The 25,866-nt window shown below is 59.4% G+C and overlaps 2 protein-coding genes and 1 long non-coding RNA gene across 5 annotated transcripts; 1 reads left to right on the forward strand and 2 right to left on the reverse strand.

The window, feature by feature from the left end:
• Positions 1 to 83: 83 nt before the first annotated feature.
• Positions 84 to 9,266, reverse strand: LOC118726086 (GEM interacting protein). 3 transcript variants are annotated; one of them, XM_036450475.1, is made up of 21 exons: positions 9,113 to 9,266; positions 8,100 to 8,184; positions 7,642 to 7,717; positions 7,503 to 7,560; positions 7,090 to 7,215; positions 6,946 to 7,010; positions 6,748 to 6,855; positions 6,233 to 6,313; positions 5,972 to 6,142; positions 5,745 to 5,882; positions 5,292 to 5,488; positions 4,880 to 4,989; positions 4,720 to 4,809; positions 4,361 to 4,438; positions 4,132 to 4,286; positions 3,634 to 3,822; positions 3,393 to 3,530; positions 3,094 to 3,290; positions 2,411 to 2,798; positions 1,022 to 1,088; positions 84 to 891 (listed from the first exon to the last, which is right to left on the reverse strand). In XM_036450475.1, the coding sequence occupies exons 1-21, from the start codon at positions 9,129 to 9,131 to the stop codon at positions 509 to 511; spliced, it is 2,919 nt and encodes a 972-aa protein (XP_036306368.1). In that variant the 5' UTR covers positions 9,132 to 9,266; the 3' UTR covers positions 84 to 508. The 3 variants fall into 3 exon arrangements, with proteins under 3 accessions (XP_036306368.1, XP_045441835.1, XP_045441836.1); XM_045585879.1 differs by having other exon boundaries at positions 6,233 to 6,367; XM_045585880.1 differs by lacking the exons at positions 7,503 to 7,560; positions 8,100 to 8,184; positions 9,113 to 9,266 and having other exon boundaries at positions 6,233 to 6,367; positions 7,642 to 7,713.
• Positions 8,924 to 25,866, forward strand: LOC118726104. Its single transcript, XR_004990212.1, has 3 exons — positions 8,924 to 8,934; positions 24,040 to 24,045; positions 25,720 to 25,866. It is a non-coding gene; the product is annotated as an uncharacterized LOC118726104 (long non-coding RNA).
• On the reverse strand, positions 10,686 to 25,701 carry ATP13A1 (ATPase 13A1). Its single transcript, XM_036450472.2, has 26 exons — positions 25,213 to 25,701; positions 22,753 to 22,842; positions 22,458 to 22,648; positions 20,898 to 20,970; positions 20,563 to 20,718; positions 20,411 to 20,480; positions 20,229 to 20,335; positions 19,610 to 19,739; positions 19,442 to 19,497; positions 18,766 to 18,892; positions 18,553 to 18,690; positions 18,355 to 18,475; positions 17,945 to 18,102; positions 17,462 to 17,637; positions 17,275 to 17,385; positions 15,766 to 15,891; positions 15,041 to 15,149; positions 13,518 to 13,717; positions 13,347 to 13,443; positions 12,707 to 12,867; positions 12,522 to 12,636; positions 12,222 to 12,418; positions 11,655 to 11,797; positions 11,358 to 11,469; positions 11,131 to 11,274; positions 10,686 to 11,045 (listed from the first exon to the last, which is right to left on the reverse strand). The coding sequence occupies exons 1-26, from the start codon at positions 25,603 to 25,605 to the stop codon at positions 10,935 to 10,937; spliced, it is 3,612 nt and encodes a 1,203-aa protein (XP_036306365.1). The 5' UTR covers positions 25,606 to 25,701; the 3' UTR covers positions 10,686 to 10,934.

The following is a 25,866-nucleotide window of genomic DNA, read 5'->3' on the forward strand; positions in this document are numbered from 1 at the left end:
ATAGGTGCGCGAAGGAAGGAGGCCTTGGTTTCCCTGATGGGTAAAGTGGGCCAAAGGCTGCTGCAAAGAAAGACACTGGAGGGCACAGGGACACAGTTTATTCAGAGACCCCCAGACCCCAGGCACCACCCACCAGGATGGACCTGGCTGTCACTCCCCCCCCCTCCAAAAGCAATGCCACTTGGGGTCAGCCAAGGAGGAGGGCTGAGGTGGGGAAGTGGCCACGACCAAAGTAGCCAAAGGTACCCCTGTCCAAGGGGTCAGAGACTAGATGGACCCCAAGGATCCTGTGACCTGTATTGAACCTGAGTATTGACCCTGAGTGACCTCTGAACCTGAGTGGCCCTGACAGTTGGCAGTATCCCGTGTCTAGTGGGGGGATCCTGGTACACTGTCCTCCAAAACGTTTTTCCTTATAGGAACTCCCCAGATGCCCTAACACTGAACTCCTGGGGAGACGTGAGTCTGTGTCCTCAGTCCTGGGCCACTTGGCCAGAGTGCTGGCTGGTCAGAGATGCTCCTCTACGTCCTCCTCATCCTCAGGCGGAAGGTCCGGGCAGCAGGTGGCCTTGGGCACCTCGTCTCTGTGCAGCTTGGAGAGCAGCCGCGCTGTCTCCTGGGTGATCTCAAAATGCTTGGGGAGCGGGGTGCGGCGCAGGGGGTGGCCCTCAGGGGAGGCAGCAGCGGGGCCCGGGCCCCTCCCCCGCAAGCTCCCTTGAGGCCCTGATGTGACCGGAGTGTCCTCGCACAACTTGAAAGCCACCAGGGCCAAGCTGGACAGCTGGTGGGTGACGGGCCGCACGCCCCCCCGGGCATACTTCACTGGCTGGCGGCTGAAGTAGCCACGGGACTGTGTCCCCAGGAGGGAGTCCTCGGGGCCTTGGCTGGACACTGCGGAATGGGGTGGTCACTGCTGAGCATCACTGAATCCTCTGGACGTCCCTCCCGAAAGTCCTCTCTCTGCCAAGCTACCACGGGCAGGGGACCCCCAGAACTCCTGGTTTGCTCCCAGCACACTCACCTTCCCCTCGCTCATCTTTGGTGTCTTGGGCCACTTCCTCTCTCTGGTCACTCTGTGGAGTTGGAATCTGTAGGGAGAAACCCAAGACCAAGACCCCAACAATCAAACCCCGGTTCTTTGAGACTCTTGGAGAACCGAGAGTGTGCTCCTGGACATGCAAGTTCCGTTGCAGTTTTGGTGTCTGGGAAGATGTGGTGCCCTTAACAGTGTCCTGCTTGTCCTGCTGTGCGGAGCAGTGTCATTGGTCTCCACCGTGGGCTCTGAGGGCTGGGACACCCTTGTTCAGCAGAGGCCAGGCCAGGCTGTGACTTACCATCTCCACACTAGGATGAGGTGACGGTCCTTCCTGCTCTGTTCTCTGCAACCTACGCCCGGTTAGCTGTATAGTCTCACTATTCTCCCTTTAGCTGAATGCTAACAGCAGCCAGAGTTCTTTCTATGAGTCATCCCGGTTCTCAGAGTCCCACAGCTCACCAGCAACCCGTTCCCAGCTTGGGACTGCAGCGGAGGAGGTCCGCACGCTCAGGAACGGCAGAACCGGAGGGACCAGGAAACCTCCCTCGGAGTCTCATCGGTAAATGGTTTTCACTATGTAACTAACTCACTAACAGTATCTACCACTCAGGGCTGTGGCGAGAATGACAGGAAGCCTGTTAAGTGCTCACGGATAGTAGGTGACCTCTTTGGCCTCATCTCCCCTTCATTCATTATACCACCGAGCTGTGCCTTGAACACACCAGGCATGCTCCCACCTCAGGGCCTGTGCATTGGCCATTCCCTTTGCTTGGAACGAACTTACCCTGCCCTTCCCTGGCTTGGTCTCCTTCACATCCTCCCAGTCTTGGTTCAAATCCACCTTCTCCAGGAAACCTGCCCACACCATCCTACTTATTGCTACAAGCTGTCCATCACCTCTCACCTCCGAGTCCCTGATATCCCTTACCTCATGCTACTTTCTTTTCTCTATAGTACTTGTCACCATGTAACATCTATATGTCTAATTCTGTGTCATATTTCTTGTTTGTTGCTGGTTTCTTTCCCATGAGAATGTAGGCACCAAGAGAATAGGGTCTTTGAGTAGTCTGCTCACTGATGTATATGTAATGCCTAAAGCAATGCTTGGCACATAGTAGGTGTTAAATAAATATGCTGTTGCAGGTATGAATGATCACCCTCTGCAGGGCTGTGTCCTGTGGTCACTCCGTTATTAACACTCCCTCCCCTCCCCAATTCCATCCCTCTCTTTTCCTTCTAGAATGAGCACAGGGTACACAGGAAGGAGTGAAAAAGAAAACTTTAAAGGGAAAGGAAGGGAGGAGAGAGAGTGACTGAGAAGATTAAGTGGAGAAAGGTCCCTCCCCTTGTCTGTGGGCCCCAGCTGGTTCCTACCTCGGAGGGCATGGCCTCGGGATGCTCCTCCAGGGCACTGTGGGGCTCAGGGTCTGGATCTGAATCTGGGGGCAAGGTTGGGGGCAGGGGGTCTGGGGCAAGGGATGGGGGTGCCGGCGGGGGGCTGGCTGTGAGGAGCCCAGGGGCTGGGCTGGGGTCTTGAGGTGGGAGCTCAGCGGCCAGAGGCAGCTCGTCCATCCCAAAGATCTGCTCGTAGTGCACTATGAGGAACTCGACGAGCTGGGCCTGGTGCCCGAAGTCCAGGAGGCAGTTAACGGAGCCGGCGGCAGCTGCCCCAGGATTGTCCGGCGGCCGCAGCAGTGTGGGTCCAAACACGATGCCCAGGTTGTTGGCAGACATCTTGTTTTCCTCAAACTGTGCAGCCACCCTGGGGCGAGGAGAAGGGAAAGGCACAGAGCGCCCAGTGGTCACTTACCGGGTAGGACCTGAACGCCAGACCGGCGGTTACTTGCCCAAGTCACGGGCCAGTGGCCCTGGGCATAGTTTGAGCCCAGCAGCTCTATGCCCGGCCATGGGGAGCGGGAGTAGGCACCGAAAGTCAGAAGTCCTGTATGGAGGTGCAGAGCTCAGAAAACACATGCAAAGGTCAGAGGTCAGTGTCAGGGGTCAGCAGTCACAAGTCCAGTAGTCACATCCGTTTCAAGGTCAGGGGGAGTGCACACCTGAACAGATGAGCCACCAGATGTCGCAGGGTGTTGTAGTTAGAGTCAGGCAGCTGCACCAAGAGGGTCTCCAGAAAGCGAACAGCCTCGGCACTGGGACTTGGGGTCTCAGAGTCGTGCCCGGGGTTTGCATGCAGGGTTTTAGCCAGAGAGATGAAGGCATCGTAGAGGTGGAAGGGGATCACGGGGTCAGTGAGCTGGGGGTGGAATGGCAGGGGGGTCAGGGGTGTGGGTAGGCTGCAGAGGGTCCTTGGCCTCAGCCTGCCCAGGTGGCCGTGCCCTGGCCCCTGAGCACCCACCTCCTGGAGGAACCGCTTGAGCACACTTGTGACGTCATGAGGTGAGTTCCCAGACAGGTCCACCAACGCTCGGCCGTTCTCGAAAGCCTGACACAGCCGTTCTACTCGGACCCGGGACCCGCTGACCCGATAGATGCCCTGTAGGGGTAGGGTGGAAAAGAAACTCCTGGGTAGTAATCCAGCCATGGAGAGGGCCAGGCCATGGCTGGGGATGGTCCAAAGTCAAGGGTCAAAGCAGCACCTGCACACCCAGAGCGCGCTGTTCTATCTCAGCCGTGCACCTGGTGACCACAAAGGGCACCTCCTCCGGGAAGTCCCTGGGCAGCCGCAGGAAGTCGACCCCGAAGAGGGAGGTCCGGGCTGGGAGCCGCCTGTGTCCACAGAGGATCAGCAGAGTCTCAAGGCAGCGCTTGTGGCAGGTCAGAAAGCACTGGGGGTTGGGGAGGGGGAGCAAATTCATTGGTGGCAAATAAAAATTAATTTAGAACATGCTTTGCATAAATAAAGAACAGTTGCCTAAAACAAACAAACAAAAAAAACGATCAGGGAGGTCACAGGGGTCAGCGAAAGTGAAGGCTGTAAGGGTCCTTAGGGGACGGGACGCTCCTGGGCGATCATTAGGTCAGGGCTGGTCCCAGGGGCGGGAGGGGAGGGGCGTGGGACTATGAGGCCACGGAGGAGCCTGGGGCGCAGGGAGGTCAGCGGGTCGCAGAGAGCCGGCCACCGGCCCGGGCCACACCTCCTCACATTCGGTCCCGCTGACCATGAAGGCCTCGCACTCGCGGCACTTGGCCGGGCCCCTCAGCCGCCGCAGCCGGTGAGTCTGGGCTGCGCTGGACAGCGTCCACTTCCTGAAGGGGCTGCCGGACTCGTTCTCGAGCCCGTCTCCCAGGTCTGTGGGATAACAGCAGGGTTAGGGGGCCTGGTCCAACCCTGCCCCCGTCCTGCCCACCTGCTTCCCGCCTTACCAGGGTCTCGCTCCTCGAAGTCATCTGAAGACTCGGTGCCTGTGGAGGAGACCTTCACCAGCTGCCTTGGACCAGGGCCTGGAGTCAGAGGGTCCCGGAGGTTGGGGTCAGAGGGGTCATGGAGAAGTTCCAAAGCTAAGAGGGCTTTCCTAGTTTCCAGAACCACCCACAGCTGTCCCTGGGGAAAGGGTTGAAGGTGTGCAGATGGGGAGTCAGATAGGTCAGAGGCTGAAGAAATAGGGCAGGAGTGTGGGCAGGTTAAAGATCGAAGGGAAGGTTAGAGATGAAAGGTCAGGGCCTGGCCAGGGCTGGAGGAAGGTCAGAGTTAGGAGCGGGTCAGGGCCAGGTCCTGGGCCCACCTGGGCTGGAAGTGGGAGAGTCCAGGGATCGAGACTCGCTGCCGCCGCCCACGCTGTCCACATCGCTGCCCGGAGTGGGGCCCGGAGTCCCTAGGAGGGGAGAGGGCAATGAGGACGGCCCTCCCCAGCACCACTCCTCCCCGCTCCTCCCTGCACTCACCCTGCCAGCCGACGCCGCCCGTGTCCTCCCAAGGGCCCGGCTCAGCGGCACTCTCATCCAGCCGCGGAGGTGGGGGTCCGGAGAGCTTCTTCTTGGTGTCCAGAGGGGAGCTGGGAGGACAGGTTTGAGGGCTCTGAGAGCGAGGACACTGGCCAAGGTGACAGCACCCAGGTCCCGCATCTTGGATCCAACTCCGAGTACTTAGGTCTGCAAGCCCCGAGGCGTATGCGCATTGTGGCCAGGGCGGCAGGCTTCCAGTCCCGACCCTCCCAGGCCCGGGACAACCCCCGCTTCCCAGAGGAGAGCCTCGGGTACTAAGCCCAAGTCCTGAGGCTCTGAGTTCTCAGCCCATGATGCCAACAGCTGGCACCGCGCCTGGGGCTCCTTCCTGACTCTGCCCCCAGGGGCCCACCTGTGCGGGGCGGGAACAAACTCCTGGAAGGAGAAGGCGGGTGGCGGGGGTGGCGGGGCCTCTGGCCGCAGTGCCCGCACGAACTCCTGGTAGCGCTGGCCAGGCTCGAAGGGCGCGCAGCACTCGGCCAGGGCGGCGAAGGCGCGGGGCCCGCGCTCTGCTTGTGCCCCTCGAAGCCGGAACAGCCCCAGGGTCACCTGCCAGGGGGAGACCACGGAGACCACATATGAGAGGGGGCGTGGAGTTAGACAGTGGGAGGCAGCCTGGGGATGAGGGTGTCCCGGGAGGGGGGGAGGAGGGGACTGGTCAGGGTCATCCTGGGGGCAGAGGTCCATTCAGGGTCTGAGGCAGGGCCTGGCTCTCCACGGACATGGAGTGAGTCCTGGTATCCTGGAGGCGGTTCCGGGAGAGAGAGCAGGAGGGAGGGGCGCGCAGCTCGGGGTAGGGCCTCACCCGCCTCATCACTTCGTCCCCCTGCAGCACCAGCTTGCGTATGTGCGACACGATTCGCTGCTTGGTGGCCTCTAGGTCCTGCTGCCTCGCGTTGGCCTCGCGGACGCAGGCCTGGTACAGCGCCTCTGCCTCTTGCGCCTGGAGGGAGCAGGGCCGGGGTACAGGTGGGAGATAGCATGGGTGGGGGGCACCGAAGCACCAGGGGGCCCAGGGGGCAGGGTCACCACCTTGGCCTGGGCCTCCTCCCGGGAGCGCCGCCGCCGCTCTTGCTGTTTGCTGGGAGCCGGTGAGGCCTGGGGGGCGGGGTCCTCCGAGGACGCCTGGGTGCGAGCCCGCAGGTCCTCGCTGCGCTGCACGTACTGGAGCTGGGCTCTTCGAAGGGCCTGCACCGCGTCGTTCTGGGGGTGGGGGTGGGGAGGGGAAGCAGGAGCACCGTCAGGGCCCCCTCCTTCCCTTCCCAAGCTCACCCTCACCCGCCCAGGCCTCACCATCCGTTTCTGCTCTTTCATCCACTGCTCCTTGAACTCCTTCCTCCACTTCTCGATCTCGGTCCGCTTGGCGGCCAGGGGCTGGCAAGGATGGGGGACGGGGATCTGCCTCAGGGTCACCGGGCCTTCTGTTCCCTGAGGCCCGGTGCCTTTCACCCCCTGGACCCTTCTCAGAGCCTGCGGGCTCCCAGAGGGTCTCCTTGCCCAGGCTTGCTCACCCCCACTCCGTATCCCAGCAAGAAGACTCAGTGGTCACCTCAGCCTCTCTGCCTTGGTCCAGAGAGGCCAAGAGACCTTTCCCGGGAACACTCAGCACCTCACACAAATGCAGTTTTGCGAATGCACAAGAAGCCTGGTCTGAGTCTCTGCGGGGTAACCTTGGGCAAGTTCCTCAGCATCCACGGGCGGGCGGGCGGGCGGGCGTTAGCTTCCTCATCAGCAAAATAGCGCTCCCGCCGGCGCCCTCTGCTGAGGGGAGTGAGCGGAAAGGTGCGCGGGCAGCGTGGACCCCTCACCTGGTAGTAGTCTCTTTTCTGCTGGGCCACCGTCTCCATGGCCAGGGCTCCCAGGCTGAGGTCGTGCTCCAGAAACAGGGTGTAGATGTACTGCAGTGGCATGTGGCTCTGGGGTGGGGGTGTTGGGAGATGCTGAGGAACTAGGGGTGGGGGTTGGGCTGGGGCAGGGTGGGGGGGAGGGGGGCTGGTCGTGGTTACCTGCTGGTGGAGCGACACCTTGCCAGCCTCGGCGATCTTCATAATGCTTTTGGTAAAATCCAGCTCTGTGGGGAGACGGCGGGGGTCTGAGCTGGGCAGGGAGTGGGAGCTGCCTGGAGCCGGGGGCCGGGGGAGGACCCTCACCAAGGCTGGCTCTCTTCTCGGTCCAGGCCAGCAGCTCCTTGGCGTAGCGGCTCCAGGTCTTGGCGTACTCCAGGGCTGCGTCCACACCGCCCTTGGTCCGCGCGAGCCGCAAGTCCAGTTCCTCCCCTGGGCAGACAGGTGGACCTCTGACCTCTGAATCCTAAACCCCCTGGAAACCCTGACCTCACTGGAGTCTCTAGACCTGACCAGTGACCTTTATTCTACCCTATGACTTCCCCAAATACCCTTTACAATGACTTGCAATTTTCCACTGATTTTCCACCCAGACGGGGGCTCCCCGAGGGCAGGGCCTCACATCTGCTCTGTGAGTGTCCCAGGTGCACAGGACAGGCAGTGCACTTCTGAACTTAAGAACTTCTTTCTGCCCCACCTCCCGGCCTCAAACCCCCTACCTGTAAGGGGTGCAGGACCCTCTGGGGAGGGGCCACTCCAATGGCTGGTTTCACCAGTCTGAGGGGGAGGAGACAGTATTCAGGAACATGCAGGGCAGGGGCCCTCCTCCTCCCTGCACCCCTTGGCTCCATCTCTCACCACAGTGGCTGTGGGGGTCTTGTCAGACTCTGGATCTCCTGTGAGTATGGGGTCTCCAGCCAGCATCTCAAGGGTCCTGGTGGGGAAGGGTATCAGGATACCACCCTTCACCCGGGCTGTCCCGCTCAGGGTGCTGAGGGTCCCAGGGAATGTTGGCGGATGGTCCTGAACACCACCTCAGTGACATCGCTTGTATCTGGGAGGTCCAAGGGATGAGGTTTGGGGGACAGCCAGGTGAGCTTTTTTATGAGACTTGAGACAGAGTTTGACGGCTTACAGGTAACTTTGGGATTCAGAGAGTGGGATTACAGGGGCCTCAAACGTTGTAAGGGGTCACCAGAAGGATCCGTGGGGGTCCTAGGACCACTATAGGGATTTCTAGTGGATTTGGGGAGGGTGAATTTGGGGTGTTTTGAAGATCTTGGCAGGATTTGGGGGCGACCCAGGCTCAGACTCACGAGTTCCCCAGTGAAATTTCAAGGTTGTCCAGGCTCCGAAAGATGTCACTGTATCTCTTCCTGCTCTCGGGAGCCGGGGGAAGCCCTAAAAGGGGGGCGGCGGTCACATATGGGTACACGAAACCTCCGTAGTGCACAGCACCTTGGCTGGCTGTTTGGAGGGTGGGGAGAGAGAAAGAAAGAGGAGCAAGACAGAAAGTTCTGTTTCTGTGGGGCGTGTGAGATGGGGTGGGTGTCTGAGTTGGAATGGAGGGAGGGAGGGTTTGGGTGGGTGGGGCTGGCTTTGGCCAGGCAGATGGTCTCAGGCACAACCCAACAGAGAGCAGACTGCCACAAACGGGCTCAGAGGCCGCGAGACAGAACAGATGCCCCAGATGCACTCACACTGTCCCCAGAGGCAAGAGCCAGCTTGGCAATGGAGCCACATGGAACTCAGGCCAGACAGATGGAAACCCAGGGACCCACAGGCAGGCAGAGAGCTGTGGCAGGAACACAGGCAGACTGAACCATCAGGGCCACAAAGACTGAATGACTGACACTCACATGCACGGAGACACACACGACAGCCCCCAAGCTGGCGGAAACTTGCTACATTTCTGAGACAGCTTCTCCCTCCCTTCCTCTGGCGGCCCCCTCAGCGCTGCTCCTCCCCGGGCTAGGGAGCGGCGGGTGGGGATCCCGCCGCGCTGTCGCCCTTTCCCCTCTCCATCCGCGGTGGTTGCACCCTGCCCCCATCACAAATATCAAAAGCAGAAGCAGCCACTTCCCCTTCCTGGGCCCCTTCAGCCAGGCATCCGGGGTGAAGACTCCAAGGGGGGGGGGGGGTCAGGGGCTGGTGTCCCGGGCCCCTATCGGCTTGCGGGGCCGGTGCCCACAATGGAGGCTCCCGGGCGTCCTCCCCATTCAGGAACTCCTGTCCCTGCTCTACGGACAGAGGGACAACCACAGGCCCTCAGTTTAGGAAGCCGGCATGGCTGATGCCCCTCCTGGATCCCGGATCCCGGACCGCCTACCCGGCTCCGCTGCGTCCATGGCCTAGGGGCTGCTCGGTGGGGACGGGGACTGAGGTGATGGAATCGCAGGCTGGGCCTGGCCCAGATTTTCTGCTTCGGCTGCCACCGGCTTCCGCGTCTCCCCGCCCCATGGCAGGCCACGCCCCCACGTTATCACCCTAAACACGCCCATGCCGAGGCCACGCCCCCGAGCTCCGAAGCGCGGAAGGAGTACCTGCGCGAGGGCAGATGCTAAAGCCAGTGCCTCCTGGGCAACCGCCCTAGACCTGGACTCCAGGACTCCATCCTGGCCAGGGTTCTCCTTTCCAGATCTTTGCACGGTCCCAAAGCGGCAGCACCCCCCCCCCCCCGAAGGAGTCACCCGAGTCCAACTGTTTTCGACCCTTCCACACACCCAGTGCCAGTGCTGCTCAGGGCTCCGTTGACCCCTGAACCTGTCCAGCCCGACTAGAGACATGCCCTTGTGGAGGCCCGCAGTCCTGCCCGATTACAGCCCAATCAGAAGTCACCTAACACTTTGTGGCTAGAAACTCCTGGCCTGGGGGACTCCCAGTGACCCTCAAAGCTAGATCAGGCTCTCAAAGCCCAATTACAGCGTGGTCCTGGTCTTTTCAGGCCTGGGGCGGGGTGGGGCAGTGGCGAGGGCAGCACAGAGATCCTCCTCTGAGCCCCCGAAGAATCATCCCTGGCAAACCCAATCCCAGACCACGCTTCTGAGTCGCCTCAAAGTTGTCCCAGGGATGTGGCCTCCCTCTCCATCCCACAGGACCACAGCAACCCCTCTGCAGGCTACCATCTGGGGCCACCCCCCCCCTGGGACCTTGGCCAGCCAGTGCTCACGATGCTCACAGGTATCCATGGCTACTGAGGATAACCAAGAGGGAGGAAAGGACTGAGCACTGGCGGGGAGGTGGATCAGAAGTCCGAGTCTGGGTCCCCTGGCCTGAGGTGATCACAAGCAGCTTCCCAGTTACAAAAATGTACCCACTCTTCACTCAGTGGCATTTCTGGCTGTAATGAAAGACTTCATGTTTATAACTTTGCTTCAAGTTTTTTGCTGTTATCTCCAACTGGCTGCCTCTCAGCTCTTGTGCTGCTTAATCTGATGCTCCCGACTGCACTGAATGAGCGCCCTCTGAGGAAGAACAGTCCTTGTGAGGCCAGAGCCAGGCTGCTGCCCCCGAGTGGCTGTGACTGAAATGCCAACAGCACCTAAATGCCTCAGCACCCCGGGACCCTAGCCTGAGCCAGCATTCTAATGGTGTGGATTGAACTTCCTCACATATGAGACGCCATGCTGCCATTTTGCATTCTCAAAAGGGGAAAAGCCATAGACCCTGAGCTCCCCGCAGTGCCCGAGATGTGAAAATATGAAGCTGACACATGGGGTGCTTACTAACCCAGGAAGTGTGCAGAGCTCTCTGAGCTGGAGGCTCGCCCGTGCAAGCCCGGACTGTTGCAGAGGGTGTTGTTGACCTCACACAGCTCTCTGCGAGGGTGTCAGGACCTTCCTCGGAGAACACCCAGCTCCCAGCGACCCCTTGTGTGGTACAGACAGAGGCGAAAACAGGGCTTCTTAAAATTGTGGATGCTGCTTTATTTACCAAAGGTGCTGGCTGGGGGCTGGTTCTGCCAGCCAGGCCCCAGGATGGCCATGTGGGGGGGAAGGCTGACGGGGGCAGCCCCACCTCAGTCTTAGTGGGCAAGGCTGCGCTGGCCTTGCCGGGGGTGGGGGTTGGGGGGGGCAGTGTTCCCTCCTGGGGCCCACATGGGGTTCCTGCCCGGTGTAGCAGGGTGGGCAGTGGGTGCTGGCACTGCTGTCTCAGGAAGGCACTTTCAGCTTCGGGGTCCCCAGGAAGAACTGCAGGACGCGGTCGGCCAGGAGTGCCAGGAGGAAGTCAAGGATCAGGACCTGGGCGATGACCAGCTTGAACTGCAGGGTAGGGAGCGATGATGAGCTGGATGCCTGCCGATGGGCCCAGACCAAGTCCTGGGGCCACATCCACAGCGATACTCACCTCCACGGGGATGTCCACAAGCCCAAACTGGCTGTTGAAGTCGGGCGAGGAACCGAGGAGCAGGCCCACAACAGCTACGAGTGACACAACCAGGCTCCACACCAGAGGCTTGTTCTCAGGCAGGCTCTCCATGAAGGGCGGGCCCTGTGGGGACAGAGAGATGAAGAGTTTGTGTTGTGGGGGGTGGGGGGCGGGCAGGGCATGCTTGGGCTAGGGCTGGAGCTCACCTTGTAGTTGATGGCAAAGGTGGCCATCTGCATGGCCATGGCCATGATGTACACAGTGCTGTTGACCAGGGTTGGCTCAAACTCCTTATACAGGTCCACAAACGGTTCCTGCCTGCAGGACGCATGGGGGTGAGGGCCGTTCTGGGCTCCCACTGCCCCTGCACATAGCCAGGGCTCTCTGCTTGGCCCTGGTTACCCCAGGCCAACGCCTGCACCTGCACCCTCCTCCCACCTCCCACCACAGGGATGCTGCCTCCTTTGGATGCCCTGGGCACCCACTACTAGGGCGGCACTCACTTCTCAGGGCTTCGGGCCTGAGCCTCGCTGTACAGGTAGATAAGACTTAGGAAGTGCACGCAGAACTGGAGCAGGACCGTGAGGATGGTGTACAGGTTGAAGATGTTGGGCAGGGGCCGCTCCCGGGATAGGGTCTTGAGGGGCTGCAGTATTGGGGGTTGAATACATGGCTGAGTGTCAAGGCCCAGAGAGCCCTGGGTCACCCACCCACCATACTTCCTGCAGGCCTGGTGCAGAGCAGCCCCACATCCTGGTACACGGTTGGCACTAGGCTCCAGAGCCCTGCTTGCCTATGAACAGTGCTGGGCCCGAGCTGTGCTACTGGGAAAAGCTCAGTGGGCTCGCCCCCTCCCTCCCACTCCCCATCTGTAACACAGGGATGACAGCCTCCCCGAGGGCTGCTGTGAGGAAGAAAGAGATGACATCCGGAAGCACCTCTAAAGGCCCAAGTGTCCCTTGCCGTGAACCAGTGAAGCCTCTCAGCACCTCCAGGGTGGGCGCTGTTTCAGAGGCGGAGGAGCTTTGGGTGGGGCAGGAGCCATTGCTTTGCCTGGGGTCTCAGCCCACCTTGGAGCGGGAGATGAAGAGGAAGCAGCCAGCCAGCAGCAGCCCCTGTAGTGTGGCCTGGAAGTCACTGAACTTGACGCCCTCCAGGTAGAGGACACTCTGGCTGTAGGCCAGGATGAGGGCGTTGAGCGCCAGTATCTTGAACATCTGTAGCGTGGTCACGAGCGTGCACCGGCCCTGCTTGATCACGTGGCAGACTATATGGATGGGGGAGATAGGTGTGAGCATGGGTGTCACGCAGGCATGGGCAGGGGTGCCAGGCAGGGCTGGTAGGGGGACAGGGCAGGGGGCAGGACTCACTGCACTGAATGGACGAGAGCTTGGAGGTGAAGGGCGCCGCGATGCTGGCATCCCCCAGCTTCACGATGGGCGTGCTCTCATCCTCAAGGTCCCGCAGCACCTGGCTCAGGCGGTCCTGTGGGGTGAGTGGCGGTGGATGAGACCTGGATACAAGGGAGTGCCGGCGCCCGCCTTCCAAGACTCACCCTCTGGGAGGTGGACTGCTCCTCTGGGGGTGGGAGCCCCAACCTCTGCTTGGATGCCCTGGATGTGACCCTGACGCTGCTGTTGCTCAGGACAGGGCTGTCGCGGGGCCGCCGCTTCCGCTCGACAACCCGCTCTGGGGCATTGGCCAGGAGCGCCACACCTGGCGGCGGGGAGGGAAGAGTGTGTGTTAGGACTGAGGGGAGCCCACTGGCTCCAAGCCAGAGTACGTGTCAGCTCAATGCCTAGATGGAGCCGTGGGCCTCAGAGCCAAACCTCCCCATTTCACTGGACCTCCCCAAGGAGTACCCTCAGAGAGCATTTTATCTTACTTTCTATAACTACTTAAGTAAAACCAAGCAAGCCCTAGCCAGTTTGGACAGAGCATCAGCCTGCGGACTAAAGGGTCCCGGGTTTTCTCAGAGCTTCCCTGGCTCCTCACACTTTCCCCAGGGCTCTGGTGGCTTCAGCCACACTGTTCCTTAGACTCCTGTGTCCTTCTGCCTTGGATCCCCAACCCCATCCCTTCCCTGCCTCCTCATGCTCGGGGAGGTGCCATTTATGCTGAGCCCTGGCTGGCTGTACAGTAAGGAGGGAACAGACTTTGCCAGGAGACGGGGGAAGGATGGGGCGGCGGCTCACCTACGTCGGCGTGCTTCAGGGCACCCACGTCATTGGTGCCGTCCCCACACATGAGGGTCACGTAGCCCAGCCCCTTCAGGCTGGTGATAACGAACTCCTACATGGGCAAAGGACCAAGTGAGGGGTGGGTGCCACTTTAGGGCCTTGCCCACCTGTCACCTCTGTGCTCACCTTCTGTTTGGGGGCCACGCGGGCAAACACTTGCACATGGGGGATGAGGTGCAGCAGCAGCTGGGGGTCCTCGGCCTGCAGGTGGGCCAAGCCATCGCCCGTGAGGCACAGGGCATACTCCAGGGTCAGCGCCTTCGGGGAGCCTTGGACCAGTGGTAGCTCAACACTGCCGTCGATGGAGCACCACTTGCAGGGTTGACCTGAAGGGTCAGGGACAGGGCTTAGTCAGCCAGGACGACCCCTGACTTGGACTCCATATGCCTGGTCCTAGTCTCTCCTCTGGAGCACCACTTTGACCCCCCACCCTTCCTTACCCCCTCCTCCAAGCCACATCCACACCTACTTGTGCCTTGGACCGGTGACCATCCAATAGAGATTGTCCAGAACCTTCCAATACAAATGAGGACTCCCAGAACCCAGGGCCTAAGGCCATGTGGAGTGGCCAAATTCCAACCCAGGAATACCCCAAACCTATTACTTGACTAGCCCCACCCTTGTGGCCTAAAACCCCATTCTCCTGGGGCTGGGGCACTGGAATCACTTCCACTGGCCGGACACTTGCTATCCACTTCCTCTTTCCAGCTGGCTGGCCTACGAGGCCTCCTGGCACTGATGGCTCACCCGGACAGTCTCAGTTGGGCAGGAGACTAACCTGCACCTGGTTTTTGTTGTTGCCCTTCACTTGCCAATCAGCAGCCCTGACAGCCCTCTCTGGGCTGCCTCCCCATAATCCCGGGCGTCTCAGGAGCCCAGTGCCCGGAGCTGGACAAAGCTCTGGGACCAGCAATGCAGACTGGGAGAGAGGCCAGGAAGTGCCAGAAGCTGACCTGGCTGGGCTTTACCAACACCTCCCCTGGCCTGTAGCCTTGCCAAACAACCCCTAGCCAGGTGCTGCACTGGGCACCATCCTTCAGCATCTGACAGACCCCACCCCACCAAAGTGCTGTGGCTCCTCGAATGGTCCGACTCTGGGTACCACTTGCAGCCAACTCAGTGGTCAGCTGCAGGAGTCTGGCCATCCAGGTTCAATGCTTAGACACAATGACACCAAGAAACCTGGGTGGGTGGGTTCATTTCTGTTTCACTGTCTATAAAGCTGGGTGACAACAGTGACCCAGATGGCTTCCTCCTATGTGGTAGGGGGACGGCAAGCCCTCCTGAGTAGGGTGAAGGGAGAATGTGGTAACACACACCACGCCCGCAGCCCAGGGCCTGGCCATGCCGAGCACCAGCACCACGGTCCCTGAACTTGGGAACGAGGTATACTATACATGCAGTGCGCAGGCAGCTGTCAGGCCCGAGGTGGGCGTGATGATAGGAGACATGAGATGGTGTGACTATAATCGATTGCCTTGAGGTTGTAAGTCATCACTGATCCCGGAGCCAGTGACTGCCCTCATGCTGCCAGACACGAGTGGAACTCCTTAGCCAGATGGCCCGAGGAGCAGGGCTGTGACCCACAGGCCCGTCACACTGCTGTCACCACCACAGGTACACAGTAACACTGTCACCCAGGGTCTCACCTTTCTCTGTGGGAGGCTGCAGGATCAGCGTGTGTGCCTTCTCAATGAAGTGCAGTTCCTGGGCCACGTGGCATGCAGTGAGCGGGTTGTCACCGGTGATCATGACCACCTGGGGAGAGGGGCGAAGGCTCAGAGGGGCAGAGGTCCAGCCTGGAGACCTCGTGCCCGAGTCCCCTCTAAGGAAGGCTATAGAGGGAGGTCTTGGCCCCTCTTCTGAGGCCCAGGCTTCATACTCTGTCCACCCCTGGTGATGTTTTTAAAAATAATACATGTGTTTGTCTTTCTGAGAACACCCATACCTTTTATGTTAAGTTATGAACCAGTTTTTTCGTGGACCCTTTTGGCTTGGTAGCTTCCCAGGAAGCTGTGTGTTGGGTGGGTGGGAACCACATGGGTGACAGGTAGGGACCGATCCTGCTACCATCCTCTGAGGCTGCTCACTTAGCTCCCACTTTAAACTGCACCCTGAGCCCCAAATTAGACAGCAGAAACATCAGGACGAACAGACTAAAGGCACTGAGACAGACATGACCCGTCTGGGTATTGCTCACACATCCTCCACCCAGCCTCAGCCTCAGCCTCCCAGGGATGCTGCAGGCCCCAGGAAGCAGCCACTTGCCCCAGTGGGGGTGGAAGTGTCCTCTGCTGTCACATCCTCCTCTCTGGAAGGAGCCCACCTGCCCACCTGCCTGAGGGGCCTGGTGTGGAGGGTCCGGGAGCCATACCCGGTGGGAAGCGTTCTGGATCTCCCGGATCACAGCCTTGGAATCAGCCTTGAGCGGGCAGGAGACCACAATGAAGCCGACGAATTTGAGGTTACACTCCAAGGCTTCCCGCTTGACCTCCCGGGCCTGTGGACAAATATGGGGTGCTCTTACGATCATGATGTCCCCCATCCCTGCAATCCCCAACTTCAACAATATGCTGAGTGGAGAGGTCAGAGAAGGGCTTGTCCTCCCTATGCACAGGGAATTGGCAATGGCTGGGTGGTCCCTGCCCCTAATGCTTCTACTCCCTGGTGTCTTGGAGTATAGAGGCCTTGTGTCTTGGCTTCTGTCACCTGTTCCTTGTTCACAACCCAGCATGCACTTACCCTCTACCTCATCCCAGAAACCAAAAATGCCCACCCTCATGAAGCTTGTCTTCTGGGGAAGGCATCTATAAATATAAAAGCCCAAGTGACTGTTCGACCAGTAGTTATGACGTGCACTGACCACCAGGGAGCAGGGGCTCAATGTACAGGAATGGAAACATGGAACAGACTGATGAATCTCAGAGGGGCGGGGGGAGGGAAGATCTTAAATGCACACTAGAGGCCTGGTGTACAGATTCATGCACTGGCGGGGTTCCTCGGCCTGGCCTGCGGAACCGGACCGAATCTATGCACCAGGCCTCCGACATCCCGAGGGGCCCCAAAGTGCGAGAGGGGTGGCATTAAGCAGGAGTGGCTCTGGAGGGGTGTGATCAGCAATGCAGTTTGGAAGGATCTCTTGGCCACTAGGTGCAAACAGCCTGGATGAAGGCCAAGGTGGAAGGAGGTAAAGGAGTGTTGGCAGTGGAGGTAGGAGAAGAGCTGATGGGACATGGGGTATGACTGAGAGCTGGGGATGTCCTTAAACCATGCAGTAACCAGGTGACTGAGCTGGGCTGGGTCAAAACGAAACTAGAGATGGTAATCTAAATTGTCTTCGGGGCCAGTCGGTACGCTCAGTAGTTGAGCGTTGACCTATGAACCAGGAGGTCATGGGTCAATTCTGGTTAGGACATCAGCCTGGGTTGCAGACTGGATCCCGAGTAGGGGGCGTGCAGAAGGCGGCCGATCAATGATTTCATCTCATCATTGATTTTTTCTCTCTCTCTCTCTCTCTTCTTCTCTCCCCCCGCCCCCGCCTTCCCTTCCTCTCTGAAATCAATAGAAAAAAAGAAAAAAAGGGGGAAAAAAAAAAAAAAAGATGTCTTCTGATGCCTACTGAGGGTGCATGAGGACCCCTGGGTGTGGGGGCAGGAAGCTGGGTGGAGGCAGCCCTAGGTTCCAGGATGGGCCTGGGTCCATGGAGGCAGGACACTGTGGAGAAGGGACTGTGGACTGAGTGCCACCTGGAGTCTAAAGGCAGAGTCTGGGGAGGAGGGAGATGAAATTGTGCCTGCTCACAGGGCACTGTGAGGACACAAGGCATGGGAACATGGGTGAGGGGAGGGGGAGAGGCTGGCAGGTGGGGAGGCTGGGCCATTACCTGCTGGTGGGTGAGGTGCCCCAGCTCCTTGTACCCCAGCGCCAGGACGCGGGCTCCTTCCCGGGAAATCTCCGTGTGGATGTGGTGATAGTTGGCTGGGCACTGGGAGAACTGCAGGAAACGCAGAGGAATGTCACCAACCACCTCACACTGACCCCCCCCGAGCCCCAGGCCGTGCTCCACTCACCATGGAATGCAGGGTTTCAGGGGCCCCCTTCACAGCCGCGATGTAGCAGAGGTCGGTGGAGCCCAGCTTCTCGTAGGAGGCGAGCACGGACATTCGTTTTAGGGCACTGGCAAAATGAAAGCGCTGGTGAATTTTCAGCCCCTGAGTTTTAATACTTCGGGGGAATACTTTCTCATCTGGAAACAAATAAGTACGAGTCCTGAGGGCCTTAGCTCCAAAGAGGAAGCCAGGCCCCCGCCTGCCCCTCCTTCCTCCCTCCACCCCCAGATCCGGGGCCTGTGGGTTCCAGGCTCCTGGGGATAAGAGCTGGGAGACCTGGGCTTGGAGGACCCTGTCCCGTAGCTTTGGGTGGGGTGGGATCCAACCCGAGGATAACCCAGTGTGTGCATGCCCACCCGCCAGCCTGAGGGGTCTGGCTTGCCTTCCCGGGAGCGTGAGAGCTGGTGGTGCGTCTGCACTGGGCCTGAGACTCCAGCCCCTCACCTTTGGTCAGTGTCCAGTCCACGGCTGTCAGCATGGCCTTCTCCAGGGGGTCACCCACCAAGGTACCATCATCCAGCTGCATTAGGGAGTGGCATGAGGCCAGGGCTCGGTGTGTTTCTACAGGAATGTTGGACACGGGGGTCACCTCCTTTCCATCTCTGCAAGGAAGGGGAATAGTTGGTTATAGGGTGGAGGGACCCTCTGGGAACTGCCAGCCAGGAAGAGGGATGGGCCCCCATATCTGTGCCAGTCACTTCAGGGGCAGCAGGGGTGTCGGTTTGGTCCTTGTGACATTTGTACTTGTACCACGGATGGATGGGGGCTTGGGTGGACAGCACTCAGGCCCATGTGCTCTCAGAAAGCCCTCTGCTGCTGGCTGGGTACCTCTTGGCCCAGGTCTCCACGCTCACCTGAGCCCAGCCACTCCACGCACTACCAGGCTGTCGCTGGTCAAGGTCCCTGTCTTGTCGAAGCAGCACACCTCCACCTTGCCAGCGAAGGGAATGCGGAAGGGCTCCGTACAGTACATGTCTGAAAGGTGGAGCCAAGGTCAGGGGTCCTGCCAGGCCCCGGCCCCTTGGCACCCCAGCCCTGCTTCAGGCACTCACAGAGCTTGGCCAGGGCGATGAGGGACGTGTTGACAGCCAGAGACAGCTCAATGGGCAACTCAGGGGGCACCACTGATGTGAGGATCAATGTGCATTCCAGAAACAGCTTGTAGCGGTTCCGCGTGGGATCCTTGGTGCCTGCGGAGACAGGGCCTGCCAGCCTGCGGTGGTGGGCATGGGACCCAGCAGACAGGTGGGGAACGTGGTGCTTACCTTCAATCCACACGTAGGAGGCTGCTGCGATGGCAAAGACAAGGAGAAAGAGGATGAAGACGAAGGTCTCCAGGTTGTTCGCAGTCACTCTCTTGACCCCAAAGAGGATCGTGCGCAGCAGCTTGCCCTGGAAGAAGGGAGTCAGAGGCCTTTCTGGGGGTGGGGGTGGTGGCCTCCCTGTCTGAGGGCGTCAGGGTCAGGTCCTCCTTTAGCTGACAGAGAGCAGCAGCCCCAGGCCCATCAGTGAGTCCTGCAACACACCACATAGATGATCCAGGGACCACATGGCTACCCGGGCAGCTGCAACTTGACTAAGAGCTAAGGAGACCAGTGACCGAGGCCCGGAGGTGGGGAAGAAAGTGGTCTAGATAGCGCAGGGGTTACTGGGAGGAGGCCTGGCCATTACCTCTATCAGGCAGTCTTCTTACTGTTTTAATGAGTTTATGGGCTCAAATGTTCATGAACCCAAAACAAGTGGCAACAGCCAGTCTGCTATTTCCCACCAGGCCCTCAGGGGGAGAGCGAGCCTGGTCTCGGGCTTGCTCCGCATGGCCTCTGGCCTAGCACCCGCTGTCAGAGTGAGCCGGTGGGGTGGACATCCCGGGGCTAAAAGGACTGCCATCCTGAGTGTTCATCTGCCAGGAGCCCACCCGCCCGGTCAGGCAAGATGCCCCACCTGAGATGTGTTAAATCCAGTCCTTAGGACGAAGGCCACGCACCCACTGTCGACCGCTGTGGAAACAAGCAGAGGCAGTGTCATTGTGTCTATCTGTCAGGACTCCCTCACAGCCAAGCAGACATGGAGGTGGGGCCAGGACACCCCCGAAACCCCCAAGGCACCTACGCTTCAGGCCTGTGGTGGCCTTCTGTGGGGGGATGTGCTGCACCACCTTGGTGCCCCCGAAGATGACGTGGAGCCGGGAGTCGGCCTGCAGGTCCAGCACCCGGTCGGGGTTGAGGTCTTCAATGGGCTCCTGGGGAAGAGGGAGGACAGTGAAGCCAATGGTCAGTCCCACCTCGGGCTCCTCCTCCACCCCGTCTCCGGAGAGCTGAGCCCTGGGGCTGGAGGGGCCCACCTGCTCCTCACCTGGCCCAGCAAATCTCACCTGTTCTCCAGCTGCACGCTCTTCGACTCCCTGTGACCCTGCACCTGGCCTCTCCCAGAAATCACACCCTCCCCATTTTTCAGTCCACCTCGGGCTGGTATCTCAGGGCACCTAGATGTCCCAACACTCTGGGACTCTCCCCTCTCCACCACCACCCCATTTCCCTTTGTTCAGAGCACGGAGATCAACAGCTCTGCCCATATGCTGCACCCACTCTGCCCCCTCCAGCCTCCTGGCCAGTTTCCATCCCTCCTCCGTGGGTGCCTGGGCAAGCTCCTGGCACTCTCCTGGATGGTGGCCCCTTCAAGAATGGTCCACAGTGCACCTGAGTGGACTGAGGTCTCCCCTTCCCCACACCTTCATCTGCGGCACCGACTCCCCTGTGAGCATGGCCTCGTCCACGATGCAGCGGCCCCGAAGCAGCAGCACATCACATGGCACCAGGTTATCCTGTGGCGAGCGACCTGTGGGTAGCACCAGAGGGTCAGGCAGAAGCCACGGCTAAGCTGCCACCAGGAAAGAGCAGAACTGGGCCTCACCGATGGAGACAATGTCCCCGGGAACAATGTCGTCGCTGGCGATGGGCCTCCACTTGCGGCTTCGGTAGACCTGAGGGGGGTGGGGCACGGTCAGCTCTGGGGACACGCCTGCACCAGGCCCGCCAAGACCCCTGGGACCCTGCTGGCCACACCTGGATTGTGTGGGGCTTGTTGCCCATCTTCCGGATCTCGGACATGTTGCGCATCTGCTGCTGCACCAGGGAGGCCTCGAAGGCCACCAGCATGGAGAGCGTGAAGACGCTGTAGTACCAGTACTCATCCAGGCACCAGAGCCCCACGCAGAACACCTGCCCAGAAACGTGATGAGGATGCCTGCTGAGGCCTGGACCCACCCCGAGGGCCATTCCACCCTGGACTTTGACCCACAGGACAAGGGAGTTTCGGGTTTGGAAGTGGACACAGGTCGCACTGGCTGTGTGTGCCCTAAGGGATGGGGTAGGAAGGGGCGCTGGAGCTGCTGTTTTACCTGGAACACGAAGAAAGGCGCTGTGGCTCTCTCCTTGAACAGCTCTGTGAAGTCAGGCACCACCATCTCAGCCCTGCAAAAGAACAGGCCCCAGACCCTGGTCACGGCGGGAGGCCTCGGAGGCCCCTCCTGACACCTCGACCGGAGGCACTGCAGCCTCCTCAGGAAACGAGAAGCCCCGGCAAACTTCTAGACGATAGGACTCTCCATTCAATGATGGCTCTCCTCCCTGTCTGGGGCAGCATGCTGACAACCCCAGCCCGCTGCTCTGCAAAGCCGATGAAGCTTCTGAATTGGCAATAAGCTCTTCCTGCAGCACCCCCACCCGAATGGGGGCTGTGAGATGAGAACCCATCATCTGGGCGGCAGACAAAGCCAGTGGAGAAGGAACCTCTGACTGGGGCAGGAGCCCTGAAGCTGAAGGTGCACAGAGGAGGCCTGGCAGCCAGCTGCCTCTGAGCCCCTGGGGTCTGAGCTCGTCCCACTGTGGAGAGAGGAAGTCTGGAGCCAGATTTCCCCCAAACTCCCTGAAAAGCCTCAGAAATGTGACAAAGGGGGGGGGGAGGGGAGGGGACGGGGCGCGCTAAGGGTGTGCAGTATGGGATGTAGTGGGCTCCTGAATGTGGAATATGATAAAGGGACCACAGTGGCTTCACAGTGATAAAGATAAACTAAGAGTCACCCTGTATTGTGTCTGCTGTCTTTCAGGGAGCCTGGGCCTGGGGGTGGGGAGTGAGGACCAGTAAATATTTCTTATAAATCTTCCCATTAGACTGACAGTTGTGGTAAACCACCAGCCAGAAAGGATCCTGAGAGGTTCTGAGGGGCTCTGACGCTCAGCTCTGCCCTCTCCCAGGCATGCGCCAGCACTGGCCGTTTTGGTGAAGATTAAAGTGTGTACAGAGCACCCGCTATTCTACACAGTACAAGGAAGAGCTATCCTGATCACTGACTTCTTTTTTACCACCATTCTTTTAGTGCCAGGATATGAGGAGACAGGCAAGAAAATACTTTTAAAGAAAGAATTTAAGCCCAGCAGGTGTGGCCCAGTGACTGCGCATCTACCTCTAAGCCAGGAAGTCCAGGTTCAATTCCTGGTCAGGGCACATGCCGCATTGCAGGCTTGATCCCCAGTAGATGGTGTGTAGGAGGCAGCCGATCAAAGATTTTCTCTCATCATCAATGTTTATATTTCTTTCTCCATTTTTTTTTTTTTTTTAAAGAAAGAATTTAAAATGAACTGGGGAATTATAAAAACAAGACAAGGATGAATAGCCAACTCATATCCCATGGCCAGGCTCTTCCCCGAAACCCCACCAGGAGCTTCCTGTCAGCAAACAAGTTCAGGGGAGACTTAGAGAAGAGCAGGTTTCTCAAAGGGGGCCGCTTTCACCCGGGATGCTCTGCTGAAAAGGTGGACTCCTCCATCCCAGACACCCCAACCCGGGAATTCGAAGGGGCGGAGACAGGCCACCAGCTGGGGCAGGGCAAGGCCCATGACCTCAGGCAGAGGCCCAGCCCTGTCAGCAGGAGGGACACATGGGGATGTTCAGGACTCACTTGTTACTCCCAAACTTCTTCTCTGCTGCGCGGATGTCCGAGTCCTCCTGAAACCCTTTGCTGCCCTGGTAGTAAGAGAAGGGGTTTCCCACAGGAAAGGCCACGGGCAGGAAGCGCTTCTTCTCCTGGGCGTCGTAGGAATACTTGATCTTCTGGAATTCGAAGGACAGCACCTCCTGCCCGTCCTCGCCCTGTGGGAGAAGGCGATCTGTGGCAGAGGCCCCTGACCTGGGATGCCAGTGCCTGGGAATCTCACCCCAGACCGGCACTGAGCAGGCTGGCCGGTGGTCCCTACCTCGTCTCGGTGCAGGGCCACGAGCTCAGTGGAGCCATTGTTGGGGGTCGGGACCACCTTCACGAAGGTCGCTTTGCTGGGGTCGTACTCCTGTGAGAGGCAAAGTGATGCTGCTGAGTCCTTCTCAACCACTGTAGGAGGAACGCTGTCCGGCAACAGGTGCACCAAGGCCTGTCACAGCTCACCGTTCTAATGTTGCTTGGCTTCCACCCCTCACCCCATTAATATTCTTTAAAAAATACCCACCTTTAACTTGATTTCAGAAAGGAATGGAGAGAGCAAGACAGAAACATCAATGATGAGAGTCATTGATCTGGCTGCCTCCTGCATGCCCTCCACTGGGGATCGAGCCTGCAACCTGGGCATGTGTCCTGACCTTGAACTAAACTGTGAACTCCTGGTTCATAGGTCGACACTCAACCGCTGAGCAACACTGGCCAGGTTCCATTATTATTATTAAAAAAAAAATCCTCACTGGACGGTATTTCCCCATTAATTTTTGGAAAGAGTGGAAGACAGAGGGAAAGACAGACAGAAATGTCGATGTGAGAGAAACACATCGATTGGTTGCCTCCTACACACACAAACCAGGGCCTGAGCTGGGAGGAGCCCGCAACCTATGTACGTGCCCATGATCAGAATCAAACCGGGGACCCTTTGGTCCACAGGCTGATGTTCTGTCTACTAAGCCAAACCGGCTAGGGCCCCATTACTCTTCCTGCTGTGACCCCAGCAGGGAGGAGCAATGAGGCTGGAGGGCTCGTCCTTGTTCAACCAAGGAGCTTGCTGGTGTGTGCTGTTCTCTGTCCAGGATATGTGGTCACAGCTTTCGGACCTTTGCTCATATGTTATCTCCTCAGGAGGCCACACTTGAGTGCCCATGTGAAGTTCCTATCTTTGTTCCTATCTCATTTCTATTTTCCCTCTTTGGCACTGACTGCTGAGTACAGGTCTCCCCCACAAACCCTATGAATGCACTTTTCCTCAGCACTTAAGACCGGGAAGCGCCAAATGGAGCTCAATTAGCACTCCTTCAGCATGAGCTGCATCCATCCCACTGCTGCTCTGCCCGTGTGTGAGGGAGGGAGGGAGAGAGGCACAGCAGTGACTGTGAAAAACAAGCCATGCCCCTCAGAGAGCTCCTGGGCAGTGGAAGCAGACAGACAAGAACAACACATTATCTACGAACCCTGGTAACGCCGTGGGAGAAAAGTACCAAGTGCCACAGGCGCAGGCCCCATACCAGGGGCTCTGCAGACACTATGCTTCTCACCATGGCACCCTGAGGTAGGTGTTACGGTTCTCACTTTACAGAAGGGAAACCGAAACCCGGAGAGCAGAAGCACTGGTGTCTGAGATCTCTGATGCAAACCCAGATCTTACTGTCCTAACCCCATCGCTGCTTAGCTCCGCCCTGTTCTCCAAAGGAGGCTGCCACACTTTTAAGCCACAGGCCAAAAGGCGGCTGGAAGTTCGGATGTGTGTTTGTCAAAACTCCCCGTAATCCCCTCCATCTTTCTGTCCCTCGCTGGGGTCTTCCATGGAAAAGGCTCAACTCTACCAAGCCCCAAAGCTTGAGCCCCTCCTCCCTGGGGTAAGGCTTGAGGGGTAAGGGAGGTGCCACTCTCAGAGGAGAGTGAGGAGTCAGCCCACATTCGAAGTCAAAGAGGGGGCCCCTGCCTCTTTCTGCAGCCCTGGGTGCTGCTCGCTCTCCCTCTTCTCTCAGCAGACACACACCTGGAGGCAGAGTGGAGGCTGGCTGGAGGCCGACCTCCACCCACTGCTCCCAACCCGCGGGGTCACCCAGGCAGGCCCGGGGACATCAACTGCTGGCCCAGAGCAGCTCTCCCTCATCCCCATATTGGGGCTACTGGTCACACCCTCGCCTTTCAGATGGACGGAAAGGGACCCCAAACAGTGAAGTCACTTGCTCACCAATAGCTCTTTTAAGCTCTGCTATTAACTGCATTTCAAGCTGGTTTTGGTGGCAGTCCTGGAGGCCTCTGGGCACTGGACAGCAGGGCTGATGTTTCCAAACCAACAGAAAAACCCACCTGGCAGGTCTCACCTCACATTTTGAAAACAAAACCACGGTGGGAGGAAGGCAGGATTGTTTTCGGGAGAAACAACCGAGTACTAGCTAGGATGGGAACTATCGAACAGCGACATATGTTGGGCCCTGCGCTCTGCTTTTTACAGGTATTACCTTATGGAATCCATATGACAATCCCGGGGAGGAATCCCAAAGAAAGGAAGTACGTGTGCTAGAGTCGCACAGTAAGTCCTTAACGCCCTCCACCCCCCACCCCCCAATTATGCCAGTGTCAAAGAGCTAGGGCGCCGCTGGGGACCCAGCCCAGCAGATGGGAGGCCCGGGCCGGATGGGGGTCGACAGGAACGCCGGCTGCGACCCGCCAGGAGACCCGCCGCGGTGGAGGTCGGGCTGCTGCCCGCACTTACCGGGGTGCAGGTGAGCGCGCAGTGAGCGTGCACGGACCAGTGCCCCGAGAGGACGGTGAGCGCGTGCGCGAGGCAGATGGCAGCGAGCACGAGCTGCGCGGCCTCGGGGACCTGCGTCCAGCTGCTGCCCCAGCCCCAGCAGCCGGCGGCCAAGGCGCCCAGCCAGGCCGGGTACAGCAGCCCGGCGAACGGCAGCACCGTGAGGCGCCGCGGGAGCGCCAGCCGCCGGCACGGCCATACGGCGGCCACCAGCTCGTCGCCGCTCGCTATGAGCGCTGGCCCGGCGGCAAGGGGCGTGCGCGGCTGCGGCGTGGGCCTGGGCTGTCCTTCGGGCCGATCCGCGCCAGACCGGGCCCCACTAGGCAGCGCGTTGCCCGCCGCCGCCGCCGCCATCTTTCCTAGCGCCGCACTCGCTTCCGGGCGGAGGCCCGCCTCACTTTCGAAGTTTTACTTCCGGTGAACCCTGGGCGCCGCCATGGCAGCCGGAAGTACTAAGAGCCAGGGCAGCCTAAGGGGCTAGGTCCCGAAGGGGCTGTTCGGGGTGCCGCCATGACAGGCTTGGCCGGAAGGAGAGGCAGGGCGCCGCCATGACAGAGAGGAATATGAAAGGGCTGGGGCGCCGGCCGGCCCTGCCACGCCTGACTGAGACCGGAA

The sequence above is a fragment of the Pipistrellus kuhlii genome, unplaced genomic scaffold (assembly GCF_014108245.1).
Source record: "Pipistrellus kuhlii isolate mPipKuh1 unplaced genomic scaffold, mPipKuh1.p scaffold_m20_p_21, whole genome shotgun sequence".
In the NCBI taxonomy this organism is placed as follows: domain Eukaryota; kingdom Metazoa; phylum Chordata; class Mammalia; order Chiroptera; family Vespertilionidae; genus Pipistrellus; species Pipistrellus kuhlii.